This window comes from Microcaecilia unicolor, chromosome 10 (assembly GCF_901765095.1).
Source record: "Microcaecilia unicolor chromosome 10, aMicUni1.1, whole genome shotgun sequence".
Taxonomy (NCBI): Eukaryota; Metazoa; Chordata; class Amphibia; order Gymnophiona; family Siphonopidae; genus Microcaecilia; species Microcaecilia unicolor.
This window is the reverse complement of record NC_044040.1, coordinates 25,559,100-25,582,969: the sequence shown is the minus strand read 5'-3', so window position 1 is coordinate 25,582,969 and position 23,870 is coordinate 25,559,100. Positions and strand designations below refer to the sequence as shown.

The 23,870-nt window shown below is 43.4% G+C and overlaps 1 protein-coding gene across 1 annotated transcript in view; it reads right to left on the bottom strand.

Annotated features, from left to right (window-relative positions):
• Window positions 1–23,870, bottom strand: part of SHANK3 (SH3 and multiple ankyrin repeat domains 3) — a 704,425-nt gene that overhangs the window by 241,644 nt on the left and 438,911 nt on the right. The window contains exon 14 of the mRNA XM_030215777.1: window positions 12,486–12,568. Coding sequence (XP_030071637.1) covers window positions 12,486–12,568 — 83 coding nt within the window. The remainder of the gene's footprint in view (window positions 1–12,485; window positions 12,569–23,870) is intronic.

The window sequence follows — 23,870 nt, the reverse complement described above, 5'->3', positions numbered from 1 at the left end:
AGAACAACATGCGTAACTCTACTTTCTTCAAGATATCCAGGAATGTTCTTTAATGTCTTTTGCTCTCACACCTTCTTGTACCTAATGCTTTTGACTCTATTTCACCATCGTGTACCCAAAACTTGTTGTAAATCCAAATGTACATTCTTTTCTATTTCCAGTATCCACGATGAATTGTAAGCCACATTGAGCCTGCAAAAAGGTGGGATAATGTGGGATACAAATGTAGTAATAATAATAATAATAATTCCCCATTCATTGGGCTTAAGTTTGCTGCAGAGGCCTAAGAGTGGAGGAGTGGCCTAGTGGTTAGAGCACCAGCCTTGATATCCAGAGGTTCAAATCTCACTGCTGCACCTTGTGATTTGGGGCAAGTCACTTAACCCTCCATTGCCTCAGGTACAAAACTAGATTGTGAGCCCTCCAGGGACAGAGAAATGCCTGGTACCTGATTGTAACTCACCTTGAGCTACTACTGAAAAAGGGTGTGAGCAAAATCTAAATAAATAATAATAATAATAATAATAATAATAATAAAGAGGCAGAGAGCACAGCTCCTGAGCTGTTGGTAGGATTAGTTGTTACGGCAGGGTGAGCAAAACTCCCTGGTGGTCCAACAGATCCCTGATCCTGACCCAACCCCCTAACCTTTAAAACTCCCTGGTAGTCCAGTAGACCCCAACCCACCCCCCTCCCAAAGCCTTTAAAACCTCCTTGAGGGTCCAGTGGACTCCCTGCTGCCCCCTCCTGTAACAGGATTCTCGGCTAGTAAATCAGGAGACAAGAGGCAACTGGTTCCAAAGGCAAGACAGCTTTTATTGCTACCACCCCCCAGAACCAAAAAAATCCCTGGTGGTACAATGGACCCCCTTCTTGAGCCTCCCCTGCAACCCATAAACCTCCATGGTGGGGGTCTACTGTCCCCCACCCCTCCCTGAAACATACCCTCCATAGTTGGAGGCAGAAGGCATAACCAATGCTTACTCCCTCCTGCCTCTGGGCCCGCCCTTCTCCAAAATGGTGGCGCCCAGCCCCTGCCCAGTGCATTGGGAGGGGCTAAGCACCATATAAGGGTCGGGGGTCTACTGGAACACCAGAGAGGAATGCTCGGACCCTTTTACCAACCAATGCTCAAAACTAACAGCATGCATATAATTTGCATGCTGTTAATTAATTAATTTATTTATTTGTTGCATTTGTATCCCACATTTTCCCACCTATTTGCATTGTTGAGCATTGGTTGGTAATTCGAACGCAGTGCTGAGCCAATGCTTTTTCGGTGCTGTTCTCTAAAGCAATGTTGTTTTGTGCATCAGGCCCTCAGCTCGGTCCCTTCATCTCTTGAAACTCCTGCCTCTCCTTTCCATCCTTAGTTTTTGTTTCTTCTTGTCATTCCTCTTTTGCCAAAGTTTAAATTAGAAACAATGAAATATGCAACTCTACAAGACAAGGTGGGTAGATTATGCGAATCCATAAAAAAATACTAGCTTCAAAAACAATCATTACAGGTAAAACAATTTTTCTTTCTCCACAGCAAAAATATTTCACATGGCTTCACACTCACGGGGAATAGCAAGTTTTGGATGTCTATCAGAACATCAGGCCTACTGATATCCAGAGTTAAAAAGTGGGCCAAGAGGGAAGGGAGTTGTAAGATGTAATGAAAACAAATTAGAAACATTATTAATGTAATTTGACAACATCTAGGGAGCCTTCCTCAGCATTTGAAGTAAATGAACCCAAGAGAATAGATACCTATGTGACTCACAAAACAATACCGTCAAGATGTAAGAAACTCAGAACATGAGAGCAAATTCAGGGCCCTGTTTACTGTGGTGAGTTACTGTTTTTTTAGCGTGTCTACACTTAGCGCACGCGCTATCCATGTAGGCGCCTATAGGGATATGGTTAATGTGCGTTAAAAACATTAACGCGCTTATAGCGCTACTTAGTAAACTGGGTCCTAAAGGACATAAGCAAAAACACATAAGTACATAAGTAATGCCATACTGGGAAAAGACCAAGGGTCCATCGAGCCCAGCATCCTGTCCACGACAGCGGCCAATCCAGGCCAAGGGCACCTGGCAAGCTTCCCAAACGTACAAACATTCTATACATGTTATTCCTGGGATTTTGGATTTTTCCAAGTCCGTTTAGTAGCGGTTTATGGACTTGTCCTTTAGGAAACCGTCCAACCCCTTTTTAAACTCTGCTAAGCTAACCGCCTTCACCACATTTTCCGGCAATGAATTCCAGAGTTTAATTACACGTTGGGTGAAGAAAAATTTTCTCCGATTTGTTTTAAATTTACTACACTGTAGTTTAATCGCATGCCCCCTAGTCCTAGTATTTTTGGAAAGCGTGAACAGACGCTTCACATCCACCTGTTCCACTCCACTCATTATTTTATATACCTCTATCATGTCTCCCCTCAGCCGTCTCTTCTCCAAGCTGAATAGCCCTAGCCTCCTTAGTCTTTCTTCATAGGGAAGTCGTCCCATCCCCCGCTATCATTTTAGTCGCCCTTTGCTGCACCTTTTCCAATTCTACTATATCTTTCTTGAGATGCGGCGACCAGAATTGAACACAATACTCAAGGTGCGGTCGCACCATGGAGCGATACAACGGCATTATAACATCCTCACACCTGTTTTCCATACCTTTCCTAATAATACCCAACATTCTATTTGCTTTCCTAGCCGCAGCAGCACACTGAGCAGAAGATTTCAGTGTGTTATCGACGACGACATCCAGATCCCTTTCTTGGTCCGTAACTCCTAACGTGGAACCTTGCACGATGTAGCTATAATTCGGGTTCTTTTTTCCCCACATGCATCACCTTGCACTTGCTCACATTAAACGTCATCTGCCATTTAGCCGCCCAGTCGCCTAGTCTCCCAGTCTCGTAAGGTCCTTCTGTAATTTTTCACAATCCTGTCGCGAGTTAACGACTTTGAATAACTTTGTGTCATCAGCAAATTTAATTACCTCACTAGTTACTCCCATCTCTAAATCATTTATAAATATATTAAAAAGCAGCGGTCCTAGCACAGACCCCTGAGGAACCCCACTAACTACCCTTCTCCATTGTGAATACTGCCCACTTAACCCCACTCTCTGTTTCCTATCCTTCAACCAGTTTTTAATCCACAATAGGACATTTCCTCCTATCCCATGACCCTCCAATTTCCTCTGTAGCCTTTCATGAGGTACCTTGTCAAACACCTTTTGAAAATCCAGATACACAATATCAACCGGCTCCCCTTTGTCCACATGTTTGTTTACTCCTTACATAAGTACATATGCACTGTCACACTGGGATAGCCAAATTTATGCCACTAGTACCGGGTAGGACTTGAACAAAAATTAAAATAGATTCCATGCTGCTTATCCCAGGAATAAAAAGTGGATCTACCTTAATAGTGGTTTATGGACTTTTCTTCCAGAATGTGTCCAAACATTTTTTAAACCCTGCTACACCAACCGATTTTACTACATTCTCTTGCAATGAACTCAAGAGATGAATTTGAAGCAGTGGCATAGCCACAGGTGGGCTCAGGCCCACCCAACAGTAGGTTTAGCGATAGCTGGTGGAGATCCCAAGCTCTGCCAGCTGAAGAGTTTCCCCTGATAATAACAAAATTCTACTCTCTATAATACTGGCACCTGCGCATGATCAGTTTTCAGTGCATGCCTGCTGTAGACCTCCAAGGTGGAACGAAGCATTTTCCTGCCAGCTGAAATATTTTTTTGGTGGTGGTGGTGGGGGGGGGGGGGGGGGAGAACATTTGGTGCCCACCCAAAATCTGTTGTCTGGCTACGCCCCTGATTTGAAGAAATAATTTTCTCCGATTTGTTCTAAAAGTACTATTTACTTCACTAAGTGTTCCCTAGTCCTTCTACTTTTGGAAAGAGTAAACAAGCAATTCACATTTAGTAAACTTAGGGGCCCTTTTACTAAGGCGTGCCGATAAAAGGTTTGCGCTGGTGCAGGTGTGTGTTTTGGACACGTGCAGGTCCAGTTTTCAGCGCGCCTGGAAAAAAAACCCTCTTTTTTTTGTGTGTGTGGCCGAAAATGGATGTGCAGTAAAATTAAAAGCAGCGCGCGTCCATTTTCAGCACGAGGCCTTACCGCCACCCTTGACTTAGCGGTAAGGTCTCACGTGTTAACCGGGCAGTAATCGTCAGCGCACGTAAACTGCCGATTACCGCATGTTTTGGACGCGCATCAAAATGGAATTACCAACCGGGGGCATGCAATAGCCGGGGTGGTAGTTCCAATTTGACGCACCTTGGACGTACACAGGTACCTATGCGCCTTAGTAAAAGGACCTCTAATTATTTTAGACCTCTATCATACCTCCCTTTTGCCATCTCTTCTCTAAGATGAAGAGCCTTAACCTCTCTACATAGGGGAGTTTCTTCCATCCCTTTTATCATTTTGCCCACTCTTCACATTTTATAATTCGGTTATATCCTTTTTGAGATGTGGTGACCAGAATTCCGCACAATATTTGAGGTGAAGTTACACCATGGAGCTATACAAAAAGAGCATTATAATATTCTCTGTTTTAGTCTCTATTCCTTTCCTAATGATTCCTAACATTCTATTTCAGAGGTGGGCAATCTTTATACACAGAGGGGCAGCACGAATGTCAATAAGATTATGTAATGTCAGAATCGAAAATGTACAGAGTTCCATAGACCTTCCGTAATAAATAAATAAAGTAAAACTTTGACTAAACACGATGGAAACTGCTAAAGTGGCTGTTCTGAAAATATTTGTGAAATAAAGTATTTAAAATCATCAACGTTTTCTGTGTATATTTAAGTACATAAGTACATAAGTATTGCCATACTGGGAAAGACCAAAGGTCCATTGAGTCCAGCATCTTGTTTCCAACAGTGGCCAATCAAAGACACAACAACCAACCAACTGGAATAATCACCGGATATGAACACCACCAACAAAATGAGGAAAACAACGACAACAACAAACCCAACTACCGAAGAAACAGACAACTAATAAAAATAAATACATCAAACCCCACTTTGGAACCCTACCACTCAATCCAACTAGGATACATCAATGCAAGATCAGCAGTAAGCAACTCAGCAGACTTACTAGACTGGATCATCACAGACAAACTAGACCTCCTATTCATCACAGAAACCTGGTTCCATAGTCCCACAGACCCTGCAATCCTCCAAACGTGCCCACCAAAATACAAAATCACGCACTGGACAAGAAATGGAAAAAAAAGAGGAGGCGGAATAGCTATCATATACAAACCTGAATACACTATCACAATCACGGGCGAATCCATTTCACCACAACTTGAAATTGCATCGACCAGAATCAACCATTCAAGCCTAATAGGACACCTCAACACAATCCTATTCTACAGACCACCAGGTAAATGGCAAGACGCCCAAACACAACTCTTGGATTTCATTTCGAATTCCTGCGTATCAGCCTCAAACATCCTCATACTAGGCGACATCAACCTACACCTAGAAGATGACACCTTACCAAGTACAAGAGAATTCAAAGAATTCCTAAAACTCTGGGATCTGCAAACACCCAACATACAACCAACTCACGAAAAAGGACACACACTAGATATCATAACGGAAAGATTAGAACCGGACTCAACTATCATACTCGCTAATACAAGATGGACACCAACACCATGGTCAGACCACCATAGAGCAAATGTCACTCTCTGCTGGCAAAAAACACAACTAAACACGAATAATAAACATGAGCGAACAACCTACACAACGAGAGGGAAAATAGACCCCTCAACATTCTGGCAACAGATCTACCAGAACGAATGGACTACAAACGCTGACACCATCCAATTCCTCCAAGAATGGGATGACATAAGCACAACAACATTAGACAAAATCGCCCCAGTCCAAACCAGAACCACACACAGGAAAAACGCAAATCCATGGTTCACCGAAGAGCTGAAAAAACTAAAAACACAAGTCAGGAGACTAGAACGAGCCTGGAACAAAAAGAGAGATGAACAAACACTAAATGACTGGAAACTACTTCGGAGAAAATACAAATATACCATAAAACAGACAAAAAGACTTCACTACAAAACATTAATAGGACCAAACTACAAAGACACACATAAACTCTTCAACCTCGTGAACAAACTATTAGACACCTCACCAGTTACAACCAACGACAAAGATACACCAAGTGTCGACAACCTAGCGACATACTTCAAGGAGAAAATTATACTACTACGGCACAAGATACCCACTAGCCCTACAGAATACACCACTCTTCTAGACTGCCTAGATCCAGAAGAAGGAATATTCCCAGCAGACAGAACCTGGACCGAATTTGAACAACTGCCAGAAGACCTCATCTCTAAAACTCTTAAAAGATATGCTAAATCCAACTGCAAACTAGACATATGTCCAAACAGCCTCATGAAATCCGCTCCCCAGAAATTCATAATAGACCTAACAAACCACATAAACTACATGCTACAAAATGGACTCTTCCCAAAAGAAAAAGGAAAAATCTTGCTCACCCCTATTCCTAAAGATACAAAGAAAAACACGAGCGAAATAACCAACTACAGGCCAATAGCATCTATACCACTAATAACCAAGTTAACTGAAGGTATGGTAACTAAACAACTCACAAACTACCTAGATAAACACTCAATACTGCATGACGCCCAATCAGGATTCCGATCGAATCATAGTACAGAAACAGTATTAATCACCCTTATGACCAAATTCAAACAAATCATCGCAACTGGCAACAATATACTCCTCCTACAATTTGACATGTCAAGCGCCTTCGACATGGTAGATCATGGAATCCTGCTACACACACTCGAACATTTTGGCATAGGAGGAAATGTCCTGAACTGGTTCAAGGGGTTCCTAACCCTACGTTCGTATCAAGTCACATCTAATTCAACCACGTCCAAGGCATGGACACCTATATGTGGAGTCCCACAAGGATCACCTCTTTCACCAACCATTTTCAACCTAATGATGATCCCTTTAGCAAAACTCTTATCAAACCATAAGCTCAACCCGTATATATACGCCGATGATGTAACAATATACATCCCATTCAAACAAGACACCAAAGAAATCTCCAACGAAATCAACCAAAGTATACACGTCATGAACACATGGGCAGACGCATTCCGCCTGAAATTAAACGCAGAAAAAACCCGATGCCTGATACTCACCTCCCAATACAACACAAATGAATTCAGCGCTATAAACACACCAACCCTAAACCTCCCAGTCTCAGAAACACTAAAAATCCTTGGAGTCACCATCGACCGCCACCTAACACTCGAAACCCACGCAAACAATACAACCAAGAAGATGTTCTATGGCATGTGGAAATTGAAAAGGATAAGACCATTCTTCCCAAGATTCGTCTTCCGCAGCCTAGTGCAATCCCTCGTCCTCAGCCACCTGGATTACTGCAACTCACTATACGCGGGCTGCAGAGAGCAAATAATGAGGAAACTTCAAACAGCCCAGAACACAGCAGCCAGGCTCATCCTCGGAAAACCAAGATACGAAAGGGCGAAACCACTACGAGAGAAATTACATTGGCTTCCACTTAAGGAACGCGTTACTTTCAAAGTTTGCACACTAGTCCATAAGATCATCTACGGCGAAGCCCCAGCGTACATGTCTGATCTAATAGACCTACCACCCAGAAACGCTAAAAGGTCATCCCGAACATACCTCAACCTCCACTTCCCCACTTGCAAGGGCTTGAAATACAAGACGCTACACGCGTCAACCTTTTCCCACATGAGCACGCAGGCCTGGAATACACTACCGCGCAACCTAAGAATGATTAACGAACAAACTTCCTTCCGAAAACTACTGAAGACGCACCTGTTTGAACAAACTTACGGAAAGAACCAAAACACATAGAGTCCATACTCACTGTTCATCAATGCAACATACAACCACGTCAGATCCCTCATCCTGTAATCAATTGTCCCACTGTCTCCTCCTAATGTTTCTATATTGATGTCCCATTGTTTCATTATCCTAATGGTAATTGAATGTCTCACACAACTCTGCACAACGTATTCCATATTCAAGTTGTCACAAATGTATTTCTACTACTCATATCTTATTGTAAGCCACACTGAGCCCGCAAAGAGGTGGGAAAATGTGGGATACAAATGCAATAAATAAAATAAATAAATAAGATCCCAAAAAATGTACAAAACATTTTATACTGCCTACCCAGAAATAGTGGATTTTCCACAAGTCCATTTAATAACGGTCTATGGACTTTTCCTTTAGGAAGCCGTCCAAACCTTTTTAAAACTCCGCTAAGCTAACCGCCTTTACCACATTCTCTGGCAACGAATTCCAGAGTTTAATTACACGTTGAGTGAAGAAACATTTTCTCTGATTCGTTTTAAATTTACTACATTGTAGTTTCATCGCAGGCCCCCTAGTCCTAGTATTTTTGGAAAGCGTGAACAGACGCTTCATATCTACCCGTTCAACTCCACTCATTATTTTATAGACCTCTTTCATATTTCCCATGGTCTTGCGAGCCATATAAAATTCAATGGTAGGCCCCATTCAGCCTGTGGGCCACAGGTTGCCCACCCCTGTTCTATTCGCTTTCTTGGCTGCCACTGTACACTAAGCAAAGAATTTCAATGTATCATCAGCGATGACACCTAATCCTTTTTCTGGGTGGTGATTCCTAATGAGGAACCTTGCATCATATAGCTTCAGTTTGGGTTGCTGTTCCCTAGGTGCATCACTTTACACTTGCTTACATTAAATTTCATCTGCCAACTGGATGTCCAGTCTCCCAGTCTTATATGGTCTTCTTGCAATTTCCTACAATACTCTTTCGATTTAATAACTTTGTATCACCAGCAGATTTGATCACCTGTTCCCAGGCCATTTATAAATATATTATAAAGCAGCGGTCCCAGCACAGATCACTGGGGAACCCCACTATTTATCCTTCTCCAACGAGAATATCGACCATTTAACCCTACTGTCTTGCTCTTTACCTTTTAACCAGTTCTTAATCCATAGTAGGACATTGTGTCCTATACCATGACTGTTTAATTAACTCAGGAGTCTTTCATGAGATACTTTGTCAACTTTTTGAAAATCCAGATACACAACATCAACCAGCTCACCTTTATTCACATGTTTACTCATGCCTTCAAAAAAATGTAGCAGATTGGTGAGGCGAGATGGCCCCTTGGCTAAATTCATGTTAGTTTTGTCCCATTAATCCATGTAATTTTGTTAAGGATACAAATGCTGCATAATATTAAAATAAATATTCTTGAAAGTATGGGGAACAAGAAGACTAAGCACTGGAGAAAGAGAACGGTACAATTGCTTAAGCAACAAAAACAAGCAAAAGCAATGTGTATGCCTGGTAGCACTATACCAACGATAATATTCGACACAATACAGGTTGGCCATTACTGGCAAGATCTGAAGGATTCAGGATATAATATTTTTAACCACATAGAAACAGAACTAAAATTTATGAACTTTGTCTCCTGAATTTTGCCACACTAAAGATTGCAAATTTGCATTCTTTAGTGGGACAAAGTTCAGAAGACAAGTCAGAAAATATGAAGTAGTTCAAGGGGTTAAAGCATTCCATCACGGAATATCTAAATATCTGTTGTAGACTCAAAGCTATAATATAAATCAGAATTAAGAAGCAACAGCACAGGTGGAAGTGGGAACGTACCAAATGATCAAGGCAAACAATGGAGCATCCAAAAGTTTATTTGCCAATGGTACATTGACCCAAAGAAAAGACCCAACACAGGCCGTGTTTCGGCTAAAAAGCTTTCCTTAGGGGTCGTAATGGTTCATATCAATCAACTTCACAGAATTATAAAAAAATGTAGAGCAAAAGGGCTCTTGAAGTGACGATGTCACCGCAGTAAAGGGACTCATGACTGCACAAAGTCCTTGCTGAAAATGAACTGGCGCTAGGCAATAAGGACTCTGTGTAATCATGAGTCACCTTTACCGCAGTAACATCATCATGTCAAGAGCCCTTTGTTCTATTTATTGTTATGATTCTGTGAACTTGATTGATTTGAAGCATTGCGACCCCTGAAGAAGGCTTTTTAGCTGAAACATGGCCTTTGTTGGGTCTTTCCTTTGGGTGCATTTAGGCGGACCAGCTTATATCTGCCATTGACACTGGAGTTTCGGCACACCACAGTGGCTTTGTGCTACTATTCTGTAACAGATTAAGTAAACCTTAACGCTGCTATAGAAATAGTGCTAACTCTTGAATTCATTAAAAGTTGCTAAAAATTGCATGCACATATTTGGGCATTTAACCAGTTTGCGCACGCAATTTATCTGAATAAGGAGCTAAGTAGCGCTGATAATTGGCTTCTTAACAAGCAATTGTTGGCACTAATTACATTTAATTAAAATATAGACTTGTAAACTTAGGTGTAGAATCCAAGCCTAAATTTTACATACGAGTTCAAAAAGGGGATGCAAAATTTACGCACACAGTTATAGAATCATGGGAATAATGCCTAATTTAGGTGCAAAGATCTGCATCACGCTCCAGTTGGTGCAAACGGTCGTGTCTAAAGTTAGGCACGATTCTCGGGCATAAGCCTAATTCTATAAACCGTGTCTAACTTTAAGTGCAGTTTATAGAATAGCGCTTTTTTTCAGCATCATATGTAGAATTCATCCTTAAGCGCACTCCTTTGTCACACCTGCGTTTGAACACACTTTATAGCATTGCACCCTTAGTACATAGGCCGCACATTGGGTTTTTATCACACTACACTTGAAATACAGGGTGCAGGAGATGACGAAGCCAATTTTATAACATTACCTATGTGTGAAGACTACGTAGCTACCTAATTTAGCCTTTCATAAAGACACCTAGGCATAAATGATAGCTTGAATTTTAGAAATGAAGGTGACCTTTTACTCAAGGGTTGCCCACATGGCAACCCGGAACTACCACCAGCCCAACACAGCCTCCAGCGGTAGTTCTGCCTCAAGCGTTCGCCATTTCCGGTGCAACGAAAATCTTTTACCGCAGCGCTAACCTGGCGGTAAACGCTGCCTGGATGCCACCTCAATGATAGAATAATCATATCGCATGGCCATTTTTTTAGGGTCTTTTTTCCCGCTGCAGGAAGAAGGACACTGGCGCGCAGGAAAAATGGCCCCCGCTGCTACCACAGGGCCTTTTTTCCCTGCAGCTTGGTAAAAGGACTCCGAAGTGTGCAAAAAAATCCTTTATACAATTACCTCTGAAGGGGCTGCATTGCTAGGAAATACTTACAAAAGGAGATCTATTGTTGAAAATGAAAGGCTTAAAATTTTTGAAATCAAAGAAAGGCAAACAGAGTTAGGAGAGGTACAGATGGCAATAGAACTGCGTGCTTAAAAACTCACATTTTCCTTAGCTGGATTTGTTTCCTGCTAGAAAACTAGCTTCGGGTTCCATTGTGGTCCTTGCATTGTCTTCACTGAATACATTATACACCACCGTCTGATGATATTTCAGTTTCCAAGTGTCCTGAGCTGCACTACATCTGAACTCGCTTCCAGTTTACCAGCACGGCGGAGCTTTCACACAGGCATTATGATCCAGAATGTGCTTTAAAACAGCTCCTCTCAGAAGCAGGGGAAAGTGTAATGTCATGGAATTCTTTTCATTAAACCGAAAACAAAAGATGCTGTACCTGTAACAGTCCTAGCACATCCCGACTTCACACCAGAAATACAATGGGCAGACCAGAAAATGAAGTACAGAGGGTGCTTTCAGCAGACAATGACATGAGTGCATGTAGAATACATTAGTATGTTGGCAGGGCACATTCACCAAGCCAGCGGTCCATTTAGGAACACGGCGTGTAAGAAAATACATACGTGCAGAACATGTGTGGGGATGTATTGACAGCCAGGCAATGATTAGAAAACAATGCATGAGAGGAGCGAACGTGCATGGAATGTGTGTGGATAAATGCAGAGCAGGAGGTAGACAGAGAGAGAGGAAAAGGATGTTTTTCAGGTTCATACTGAGAAAAACAATGTGACAACAGTGAATTTCCACAAAATGGGAGCAACCGGTGCAGAATGTGCGAATGTTATAGAAACAGAAAAAGGGCAGTCAAGCCGAGACCGAGAATGACAGGAGTGAGTGTGCGCAGAGAAGGACAGGGAAAGAGATAAAGCAGTTCTGTATGCAAATACATAAATATTAACCTCTTCTGTGCATCTGGTGGTAGGTCCTAGGCCCAAGCTCCAATGATATCTAACAGTGCAAGTTTCGAGTTTCAAAGATCTGTATGTCTAGCAGCGCTGTAGATATTAGTAATGGTAGGAATCCATTGAGCCAGGACTTCTGTTCACTTAGACAGAAACGCCGTGATCTTGCTGCATGTGGAAAGCTTTAAGTGATAAAATATGGCCCTTACCTTTAGCCCCTCGCAGTACAAAGCCGAATCCCTCATGCTCCCTCTTCTGCAGCACAGCTGTCTTCTCCTCTATGATATAGTCACTGGTCAGGAAAGAGAAGAAGAGAATGCCAGGGTTAGCTTTCAGTACCATGCTGTGAGGTGCTGAGGGTGACGGTGACTCTTCACTTCAACCAACATCTCATCTTGGCACATAGGTGCCCTTCTCGCTTCCTGTCTGCTTCACACAGGCTGCATTGCCAACGGCGAGGGCTCCTTCTCCGCCAGTTGGTGGCCTAACGTTCTCTGGGAAGTGTGTGTAAGGGGGGGGGGGGGGAGGTCAATGCTGAGCCACTAGGGTCACCCTGAGTCCCCTGCATCCAGGTCCCAAGATGAGACCTGACTACACCAGGGGTAACAGACTTTCTCTTTGAAGGATGCCCTTAGAATGGACATGAAAAGCACTCTAGACATGCAGCAGAATGCAGATGGTGAAAAGCTGTCGGCATGCTGTTGCTTCTTAGGAGAGCTGAGAATCACAGGTGACTAGGTTGGTTTAAGTGTTGGCCTGCTGGAAAAAAAATGGTCAGTTTAGGTCCCAGTGCTCTAATCTTCTGTAAAATATGCCCCCTGTTGCTAAATAATGCTCTGCTGTTAACAAAAAGGGGGCAACGTGCGTTTCATTGTCCTGCTTTTACAGAGCTGCCCCATCTGCCCTCCCCGGCAGTGACGGGCGACAAGCAGAAAGAAAGCATCCACTGCACATGTGTATAAAGAAAGGCAAAAATCCATCCAGACGAAAGCCAGGCAGTAGCAGCCTTTCAGCATGAAAATGTCTCCACATTTTACGAGAGCAGTACGGAAGGGGGAGGGAGAGACACATACGGAAAGAGATTCTCCGTGCAAACGAGATCTGAAATGCAGCCCTGTAAATCCCTCCCAGCAGAGCTGCATGTCTGACATCAGAGCAGAATTAATCAGAGAAATCAGTCTGGTTTAGCACCAGGACAGACTACACACTGCATCGAGAAAGACAACGAAGCATATATTCCTCCTTAAGCATAAGCTAAAGGGATCCATGGACATACAAAGAGACAAAAAAAGGGGGGGGGGAGGGGATTCACACAGATATACATACACAGACTAGCATACAGAACAGATTCAAGACCTCAGACAGACAGACACACACACATACACAAAACTATCCAGGTTTAGAGTAACACATGGCACAGCACAAATAGATGCATAGATAAATACAGATCAAAGGGGTTTCAGAGACCCTGAGATACCTGCAGTCTACAGGTCTTTTATCTGCTGTCATCTACTATGTTACCACCCAATTCATGCATACACCAATACACACACAAACACAAAGGAAGGTGGAATAAAGATGTCTACCTATAGGGAAATATGCTATAAGAAACTCTTTAAAATAAATAGACAGACACATAAAGAACAATTTCATAAAAGGATGCCTTATAGGAGCTTATTCTTTAAAGGAAAGAAGGAGCCTACCTTCCTTTAAAGACTACGAGCCTAATCAGGTATATTTGTGCCTAACTACTACTACTACTAAACATTTCTAAAGCGCTACTAGGGTTATGCAGCGCTGTACAATTTAACATAAAAGGCCAGGCCCTGCTCAAAGAGCTTACAATCTAAAGGACAAGTGAGTAGATGAAACGATGGGGGCAGTCAATTTGGGGCAGTCCGGATATCCCGAAGGTAAGAGTTAGGTGCCGAAGGCAGCATTGAAGAGGTGGGCTTTAAGCAGAGACTTGAAGATGGGCAGGGAAGGGGCTTGACGTAGGGGCTCAGGAAGGTTGTTCCAGGCATAGGGTGAGGCGAGGCAGAATGGGCGGAGCCTGGAGTTGGCAGTGGTGGAGAAGGGTACTGAGAGGAGGGATTTGTCCTGTGAACGGAGGTTTCGGGTGGGAACATAAGGGGAGATGAGGGTAGAGAGGTAGTGAGGGGCAGCAGATTGAGTACATTTGTAGGTAACATTTGTAGGCAGCAGATTGAGTACATTTGTAGGTAACAGGCGCAAATGCTTATGCCAGCCATAGAGCTGGAGTAAGTGTTAATAGCACCTATATGTTGGAGCAGGGGTTCTCAACCAGTCCTCAGGACACCCACAATGAATACACATGAGATAAATTTGCATACAATGGAGGTAGTGCATGCAAATCTGTTTCATGCATATTCACTGTGGGTACCCTGAAAACCTGACTGGCTAGGTGAGTCCCAAGGACTGGGTTGAGAACCCCTGTGTTGGAGAAACAGTATTTTGTAAGTTACATGTATAAGAAGGAGCCTTACCCGTGTGTGTGCTCATTTGCAAATACACTCTAAGTGAAGCAGGTATTTGCAGAATAGTGCTTAGGTGGAATTCTGGCATTTGCAGGCATTATGTGTGCATCTACATGTGTAAATGCCATAATTCTAAACATGTAGGTGCGTGACAGGTATGTAAATGTTTGCACCTATGTTATAAAATTGCTTCCATAATGCCTGGAGGGGAGGGGAGGTGGTTCACCCATAAATACAAACCCATATTAAGGGCATGTGCTTTTAGCTGTGCTACAAACGGTTAGCTCCGAATTCAAACTCAGCTAACTTGTGGATGTTCCAGGGACGGAGCCAGATAAAGTGCCAATATTCAGCCTCTCATCGCATAAGTAAACCACTTAAATCAGGCTGCATTTAAGTGGTTTGGCTTATGCGGTTAAGGGCTGAATATAACCTAAAATATAAATAATAATCACCCCAACACCTCCATATCAATTCACAAACTCTCATCCTCCCCCCTTAAAATTATAGGTCCGAGACAACTATCAGTTCCCCCCTAACACCGAGATAGACAACATGCACATCACAAGACTTCTAGCAGGCATATCTATTTTAACACTACTATCTCTCTAACACAAGGAGACAACAACATAATATCAATAATTTGCATCTCGAATCACCCAACTAGAAACACCAACCTTCATCAAGGCAGAGTTCAAACAAACAGATGAAATGACACAACCAAAAACATAGACAAAGAAACACACTCAACAACAGCTCAAACACAATAAACAGCATAAAAGGGAACCAATCAACTCAGAAATCAAAATGAGCGTCATCTAGTGAAAATTCCAAAGTCGCGATAACAGACGACATTTATCTAGCAATACCAGTGGGATACATCAATGCCAGATCAGCGGGAAACAAAACTGAAACAATCAAAGACTGGATATCGGATGAAGACCTTGGACTGGTCTTCCTCACCGAAACCTGGATCCATGACAAAGAAGACTCTATAATCCTGGACCTATACCCTCTAGGCTACAAAAATTCTGCACTGGACCAGAAATGGGGGGAAAAAAGGAGGGGATATTGCACTAATCTACAGATCCTTTCTCACAGTAAAACCTACTGTGGAATCCATAACACCGCAACTGGAAATCGCCTTGATTAGAATAGAAGACAAAACCACCTGTGCTGAATGTTATTGGACAGTCCCCCAGGAAACTGGAGAGCAGCCCAAACAAACTTCATAGATTCATCTCGAACACTTGTGTAGCCAATTCCAACATACTGTTAATAGGAGATATTAGTCTAACCTAGAAGATCAGAGTATGGATAACACCAGAGACTGCATCAAATTCCTCCACCTCTGGGGCTTCCAGTGACCAGCAGTGACTTCAATTTACACCAAAGGACACGCATTCAACCTTCTAGCACACAGATTCTCACCAAACCAGCTATTTACAATACAAAACCAGAGATGGACAGGAACTCCCTGGTCTGACCACTTCAGGCTAGACATGACCCTCTACTGGAAAAAAACAAGGGGCATACCCAACACAAACAAATGTGGAAACTCAAACATATAAAAACTATTTTCCACGGGACATTTTCCACTCTCTAGTCCAAACCATGGTCCTAGCCCATGTGGATTACTGCAATGCAATCTACGCAGGATGAAAAGAACAAACCTTAAAGAAACTGCAAACAGCACAAAATACAGCGGCAAGACTAATATATGGCAAAAACTGATCCGAAAGCGCAAAACCATTACTTCAAAAACTACACTGGCTACCTATCAAAGCACGCATATACTTCAAGATCTGTATTGCCAACTTACAGAATAACATCCGGCCTCTGTCCAGAATACATGATCGACCTAATAAACCTACCACTGCGCAACACAACCAAAAGTGCAAGATCCTATCTTACCTCCCACTTCCCCAGATGCCAAGGACTGAAATACAAAACCACACACTCAACAAACTTCACTTACGTCTGTACCAAAATCTGGAACTCTCTACCTAAAGACCTCAAAATCCATAAACAACTACCTACAATTCAGAAAACACCTGAAATCCCACTTATTTAGAACTTTCATCCCTGACGAACCCACTTAGTCAAACAGTCAACTGACCAACACTCCACAATCATGATCTTAGATGGATCGGAACTTGGCTTTGTCGCCCCACACGACTCTACAACACGTAACCTGCTTCCCTTAAATAATCTGTAAGCCACATTGAACCTATCACCAGGTGGGAAAATATGGGGTACAAATGCATTGAATATCTGGGAATTATGCTGGTGGTAGGCAGAATGCTCACTGCCGCTGGCTAAATATCAGGGAGATTCTTGCAAAGAGCTCCATAAAGGATGTGCAACAAAAAAGAATTCAGAATGTCTAGAAGACTCAAATCGAACGGGTACCGCAGGTGGAACAGACAATACATTCTCTTGTTGTGACCATGGAGAGTGAGACAGAACACAGGGAAATAGCAATGCAGATAAATAGAAGGCGAAGCCTAAATGAAAAAGGCCTTATAAGCCAGCTATAAAGTTTTAAATCTGATCCTGCAGTATAAGGAAAAGGGGGCCAAAGTTTCTATAGTGGTATCATGTGGTCAAACTTCTACTCACTCCAGAGAAATTTGACTGAGATAGTCTGAATGTTTTGAGCTGTTTGATTTCATAAGCTGATTTCCCTAACAAACAGAATTACAATAATCCACCCTAAAAGGTTTCTTTTGGGTGCAATGTCTCCAAATGGGATACTTTTGCGCATACCATGAAAGGAATAAACCTCATTCCTAAGCCAGGGTATGTGGAGTATGATCTTGGCCTCTCAAATTTACTAACCCACACCACAGTACTTGCATCGCGTCAAAGAGAGCTTCTTTCTGGAGTTCGTAAGATGCAACATGTATAGGCAACTTATCCAGGTGTACCTGGAAATCCCTTTTAATCAACCTGTGGCACTCAAAGCAATGGGAAATAGTTTTGTATCCTTCTGCCAATATTCCTGGTTTTGGACTGGTTGTACCACAGAAAGGCAGTATACTTGAAGATGTTTTCTTTCTCCACAAGATTTCTTTTGAGGGCAATCTCTCCAAATGGGATAGTTCTGTGGATGTGTGTTGAATGTGATGATATTTGGACTTTGAAAATTAATCAAACATATAAACGGCGAGTGACCGACTCACTCGCAAATGCGCAGTAGAGACTTCCCTCTCTGTCCCGCCCCCGCGTCAATATGTGATGACGAGGGCGGGACAGAGAGGAAAACTGTGCCGCCGAGGTTGATGCCGCTCCCCCCGCCCGCCCGCCTGAGATCGCCGCTACCGTTCCTCCCCCCACCCGGCCGGGCCCTCTCTCCGCTACTAAACTTACACATCCATTCGCCGGAACGCAGCACGCACATCAGCTGAGCTGCCGTCAGCCTTCCTTCCATGCCTGTGTCCCGCCCTCGCTGATGTTACGTCACAGGAGGGCGGGACACAGGCAGAGAAGGAAGGGCCGACGGCAGCTCAGCTGATGTGCGTGCTGCGTTCCGGCGAATGAATGTGTAAGTTTAGTAGCGGAGAGAAGGCCCAGGCCAGGTGGAGGGATGGCGGCGACTCCGGGGGTGGGGTGGGGGGGGGGGGGGGGGACGGTAGCGGTGGCGACCTCGCGGGGAGGGAGGGGGAAGGAAAACCCCAATACCAGCCCGTTTTTACGGGCTCAACGACTAGTATATTTATAAAGCATGGCACTGTAATAATACGTTTTGCAATATTTTGTATATGTATAGGATTATAACTAACGAACTTCCGCAAAATATTGAAGACCCATCTCTTTAACAAGGCTTACCACAAAGATCAACCAATGTGAATATACATGACTCCTCCACACATATTCAGAACTGTCTTATAATATCTGCTAGTAATACTACTATCATGTCTTATCATTATCATGTTGCCAAAAATTTTCTGTAACACTCAATGTCTATTTTCTATTACATTTCCACTACCCATGATATATTGTAAGCCACATTGAGCCTGCAAATAGGTGGGAAAATGTGGGATACAAATGCAATAAATAAATACATAATATTTTGAGTTATTTTTGCACACCTTAGAGGGGTTAAAAAAAAAATATATATATATATCAAACATATAAACGGCGAGTGACCGTACTCACTGCAAATGCGCAGTAGAGACTTCCCTCTCTGTCCCGCCCCCGCGTCAATACGTGATGACGGGGGGGGGGACAGAGAGGGAAACTGCGCCGCCGACGTTGCTACCGCTCCCCCCCCCACTCGGAGTCGCCGCCGCCACCCCTCCACCCGGCCCGGGCCCTCTCTTCCCTTCTGAACTTACAGATCCATTCGCCGAACGCAGCAACGCACATCAGCTGAGCTGCAGTGAGCCCTTCCTTCTTTGCCTGTGGCCCCGCCCTCCTGTGACGTAACGTCAGCGAGGGCGGGACACACACAGGCAGAGAAGGAAGGGGCAGCTCAGCTGATGTGCGTTGCTGCGTTCGGCGAATGGATCTGTAAGTTCAGAAGTGAAGAGAGGGCCCGGACCAGGTGGAGGGGGGGGGGAGCGGCGACGACTTCGAGGGGGGGGAGCGGCGGTGACTTCGCGGGGGGGAGGGAAACCTCTATACCAGCCCGTTTTTACGGGCTCAACGGCTAGTATATATATATAAAAACTAAGATGGTGATTTTCTCCAGGGCAGAGTTCTTTTAAAATTCTAGGGTTTTGTATATATTCACTGAGATCTTTTTCTCCACTTTTTGGTGATTTAACTGGTGGTTGCATCCTTGTGCTTTTGAAAACAGGAGCTTTTTTTTCCAACTTTTGAAGTACAGTTTTGCACATACCGTAACAGTAATGAATCTTTCTTTTGAACAGAAGGCAGAGGAGTGATATAATTACTGCTTACAAGCAGAGTGACAAAACACTGGGCCTTTTTGGTCCAAAATATGGGCTTGCTTTGAGCAACTTTGAGCGAAGATGTTGTAATGGCAGTGATTTTCATGAGCTGCCTGTGAGCTTCTTGTTACTGATCACGTCTATCTCATTTTTAATGATCATCACTATATAAAAATAAAAAAAAAATAAAATAAGACAATGCATTGACTTGCTTTTAAGACAAGTTTCTTGTGTCTGAGATGGGTTTAATGCTTAGGATATTATAATGACAGGTATTAATTTGCCTTATGCTTCCTGTCTTTGCATTGAGCTTTCTCTTCTTTTTTCTTCTCTGGATGGGTGTGTGTTGATTGTTTTCTGGGATAAGCTATTTGACCTTGCATGCATTTTGGCTTTCTTTTTATTTATGTCTGTTTTTGCTTTTTTTTTTTTTTTGTAAACTGCTTTGCCGTCATTTGTATGAAAGGTGATGAATCACTTACAATAAACCTAAGCTTAAGTCAGAAATGGAGTGGAGGAGTGGCCTAGTGGTTAGGGTGGTGGACTTTGGTCCTGGGGAACTGAGGAACTGAGTTGGATTCCCACTTCAGGCACAGGCAGCTCCTTGTGACTCTGGGCAAGTAAGTCACTTAACCCTCCATTGCCCCACGTAAGCCGCATTGAGCCTGCCATGAGTGGGAAAGTGCGGGGTACAAATGTAACAAAAATAAAATAGATACTATTGGAGATTCTACATGGAATGTTGCTACTATTGGAGATTCTACATGGAATGTTGCTATTCCACTAGCAACATTCCATGTAGAAGGCTGCGCAGGCTTCTGTTTCTGTGAGTCTGACGTCCTGCACGTACGTGCAGGACGTCAGACTCACAGAAGCAGAAGCCTGCGTGGCCACATTGGTGATCTGCAAGGGCCGACTTCTACATGGAATGTTGCTAATAGCAACATTCCATGTAGAATCTCAAATAGTAGCAACAGTGGAGGAGTGGCCTAGTGGTTAGGGTGGTGGACTTTGGTCCTGGGGAACTGAGGAACTGAGTTCAATTCCCACTTCAGGCACAGGCAGCTCCTTGTGACTCTGGGCAAGTCACTTAACCCTCAATTGCCCCATGTAAGCTGCATTGAGCCTGCCATGAGTGGGAAAGTGCGGGGTACAAATGTATTTGTAACAAAAACAAATCCTACCTTACCTTCGAATCATGGCTATATGTCTCCTAGGCAAACAGAAAGAAGCTCTCGTTGTCCGCAGCAAACCACAACAAAACCAAAGCAGACACAGAAAAAAGTCCAGTAAACTCAATAAGACCAGATGGAAACTTTATTGCACAAGTCCCCATAAAGCATGCTCTACTAATGGTTTTTCCAGCAGCCCTCTTTTAATTGCACTTCTGTGTTCAATGGTTCTCTTATTTAAAGTGTGTTTCGTTTTCCCTATGTACATTAAATTACAAGGCCAAATGCAAGCATATAAACAACGCCTTCAGACTGATAGTTAGAAAAATGACTCATAACGTATTCCTGCTTTGTTACCGGATGTACAGTGGAAATAGCTTTTTTATTAACCAAACAAAGTGCACTTTCCACAGGGATAATGCCCAAAAGGGGATATCTTCTTCTGTATCTTCTCATTTTGTTTCCCAATCTGGTCCTGGAGTACCCCTTGCCAGTCAGGTTTTCAGGATATCCACAATGAATATGCATGAAAGAGATTTTTTTTTTGTTACATTTGTACCCCGCGCTTTCCCACTCATGGCAGGCTCAATGCGGCTTACATGGGGCAATGGAGGGTTAAGAGACTTGCCCAGAGTCACAAGGAGCTGCCTGTGCCTGAAGTGGGAATCGAACTCAGTTCCTCAGGACCAAAGTCCACCACCCTAACCACTAGGTCACTCCTCCACTGCCTCCATTATATGCAAATCTTTTTCATGCACATTCATTGTGGATATCCTGAAAACCTGACTGGCAAGGGGTACTCTAGGACCGGACTTGGGAAAAACACTATCCTAGGCAATTGAAAATTCTCCTCCTACATGCCCCTAAAACTGTTCAGCCACTTATGTTCAGAGGAAAAACAAAGGCATCAAAAAGGGGAAGTAGGCTTTTTGGTGCCGATCCCGTCTGCTTGTACTATACTGTCCTGAATATAAGGAGGGTCATCTCATAGTCAATATGACGTTATGACATGTTTTGTTTGCATGAGGGCATAAGGCTGTGGTTCCCAAACCTGGGTCTGAAGGCACCCCAGCCACTCAGGTTTTCAGGATATGCACAATGCATATTCACAAGATAAATTTGCATCCACTGCCTCCACTGCATGCAAATCTCTCTCATGAATATTCACTGTGGGGTGCCTCCAGGACCAGGTTTGGGAACCACTGGCATAAGGCAAAGCATAATGTCTTACAACAGCCAGCAGGAAATAGTACAGTCCCTCTTACTCCATACCCAAGAGTAGCTTAAGGCAGTGGCGTAGCCGAGGGTGGGCCCAAGCCCACCCACTTAGGGTTCAGGCCCACCCAGTAGTAGCACACCTATGATGTGGCTGGCAGGGATTCCCAAGCCCCACCAACTGAAAACTCCCAACAATTGTTCCTCCTGCATATCTTGTAAATAGCAGATCTTCGCCCGCAGCAAGCAGTGACTGATACATACTGCTTGCTTCGGCCTCACAGCCTTCCCTCTGGAAACAGGAAGTTGCATCAGTAGGAAGGTTGTGGGGGGCAACACGAGCAGTGTGTATTAGTTGCTGCTTGCTGACAGTTAAAATCTGCTATTTAAAAGGTATGCGGGGGAGGGGGATGTTTGAGAGACCATAAGGCATGCAGGTGAGAGAAGGAGAGACCAAATCACCTGTGGGATGGGGCAGGATTCCTCTGCCTACCCATTTTGGTCCCAGGCCCACCCAAAATTAGGTGTCTGGCTACGCCCCTGGCTTAAGGGGCTCATAAAATGGACAACAATTAATATCAATTAAAAAAATCCTCTAATTTTTAACAATTAACTTCATTAACTGACCTACTCCAAAAAGATGGATTTTTTTCTTATTGGGGGAAGGGTTATTTGTAGTTAAGGGGTCCTTTTATTAAAGCTTAGTGGAGGAATGGCCTAGTGGTTAGGGTGGTGGACTTTGGTCCTGGGGAACTGAGGAACTGAGTTCAATTCCCACTTCAGGCACAGGCAGCTCCTTGTGACTCTGGGCAAGTCACTTAACCCTCCATTGCCCCATGTAAGCCGCATTTAGCCTGCCATGAGTGGGAAAGCGCAGGGTACAAATGTAACAAAAATAAAATAGATACTATTGGAGATTCTACATGGAATGTTGCTACTATTGGAGATTCTACATGGAATGTTACTATTCCACTAGCAACATTCCATGTAGAAGGCTGCGCAGGCTTCTGTTTCTGGACGTCAGACTCACAGAAGCAGAAGCCTGCGCAGCCACATTGGTGATCTGCAAGGGCCGACTTCTACATGGAATGTTGCTAGTGGAATAGCAACATTCCATGTAGAATCTCCAATAGTAGCAACAGTGGAGGAGTGGCCTAGTGGTTAGGGTGGTGGACTTTGGTCCTGGGGAACTGAGGAACTGAGTTCGATTCCCACTGCAGGCACAGGCAGCTCCTTGTGACTCTGGGCAAGTCACTTAACCCTCCATTGCCCCATGTAAGCCGTATTGAGCCTGCCATGAGTGGGAAAGCGCGGGGTACAAATGTAACAAAAATAATAAAAAAAAATAAAAATACTAATGTGTATCCTATCTTAAACCCTATGGGCCATGCGACACTTCACATATGCAAATGTCCTTTAGCATGTGCTAATCTTTAGTAAAAAGGCCTCTACATTTGCAATCAGTTTGCATTGGGTAGCATACAACATAATGGATATTTTATATCCTAAAGTTTCTTTACAAGGGAAAAGAACAGTTCAGATAATGTCAGGGACCTATAGCTGCACCAGAATTACAATGTCAGGCTGCCTGTGCCAATTTCTGATACTGTTGTTGTATTACTAAACAAAAGCATCTGCCTCATCACAGTTATCGTGATGCCCGGTATTCCAAAATGCTAAATTTCTTATATCCATCGCAAACATACTACTACTACTACTACTAACTAGCATTTCTAAAGCGCTACTAGGGTTACGCATCGCTGTACAATTTAAACATAGAAGGACAGTCCCTGCTCAAAGAGCTTACAATC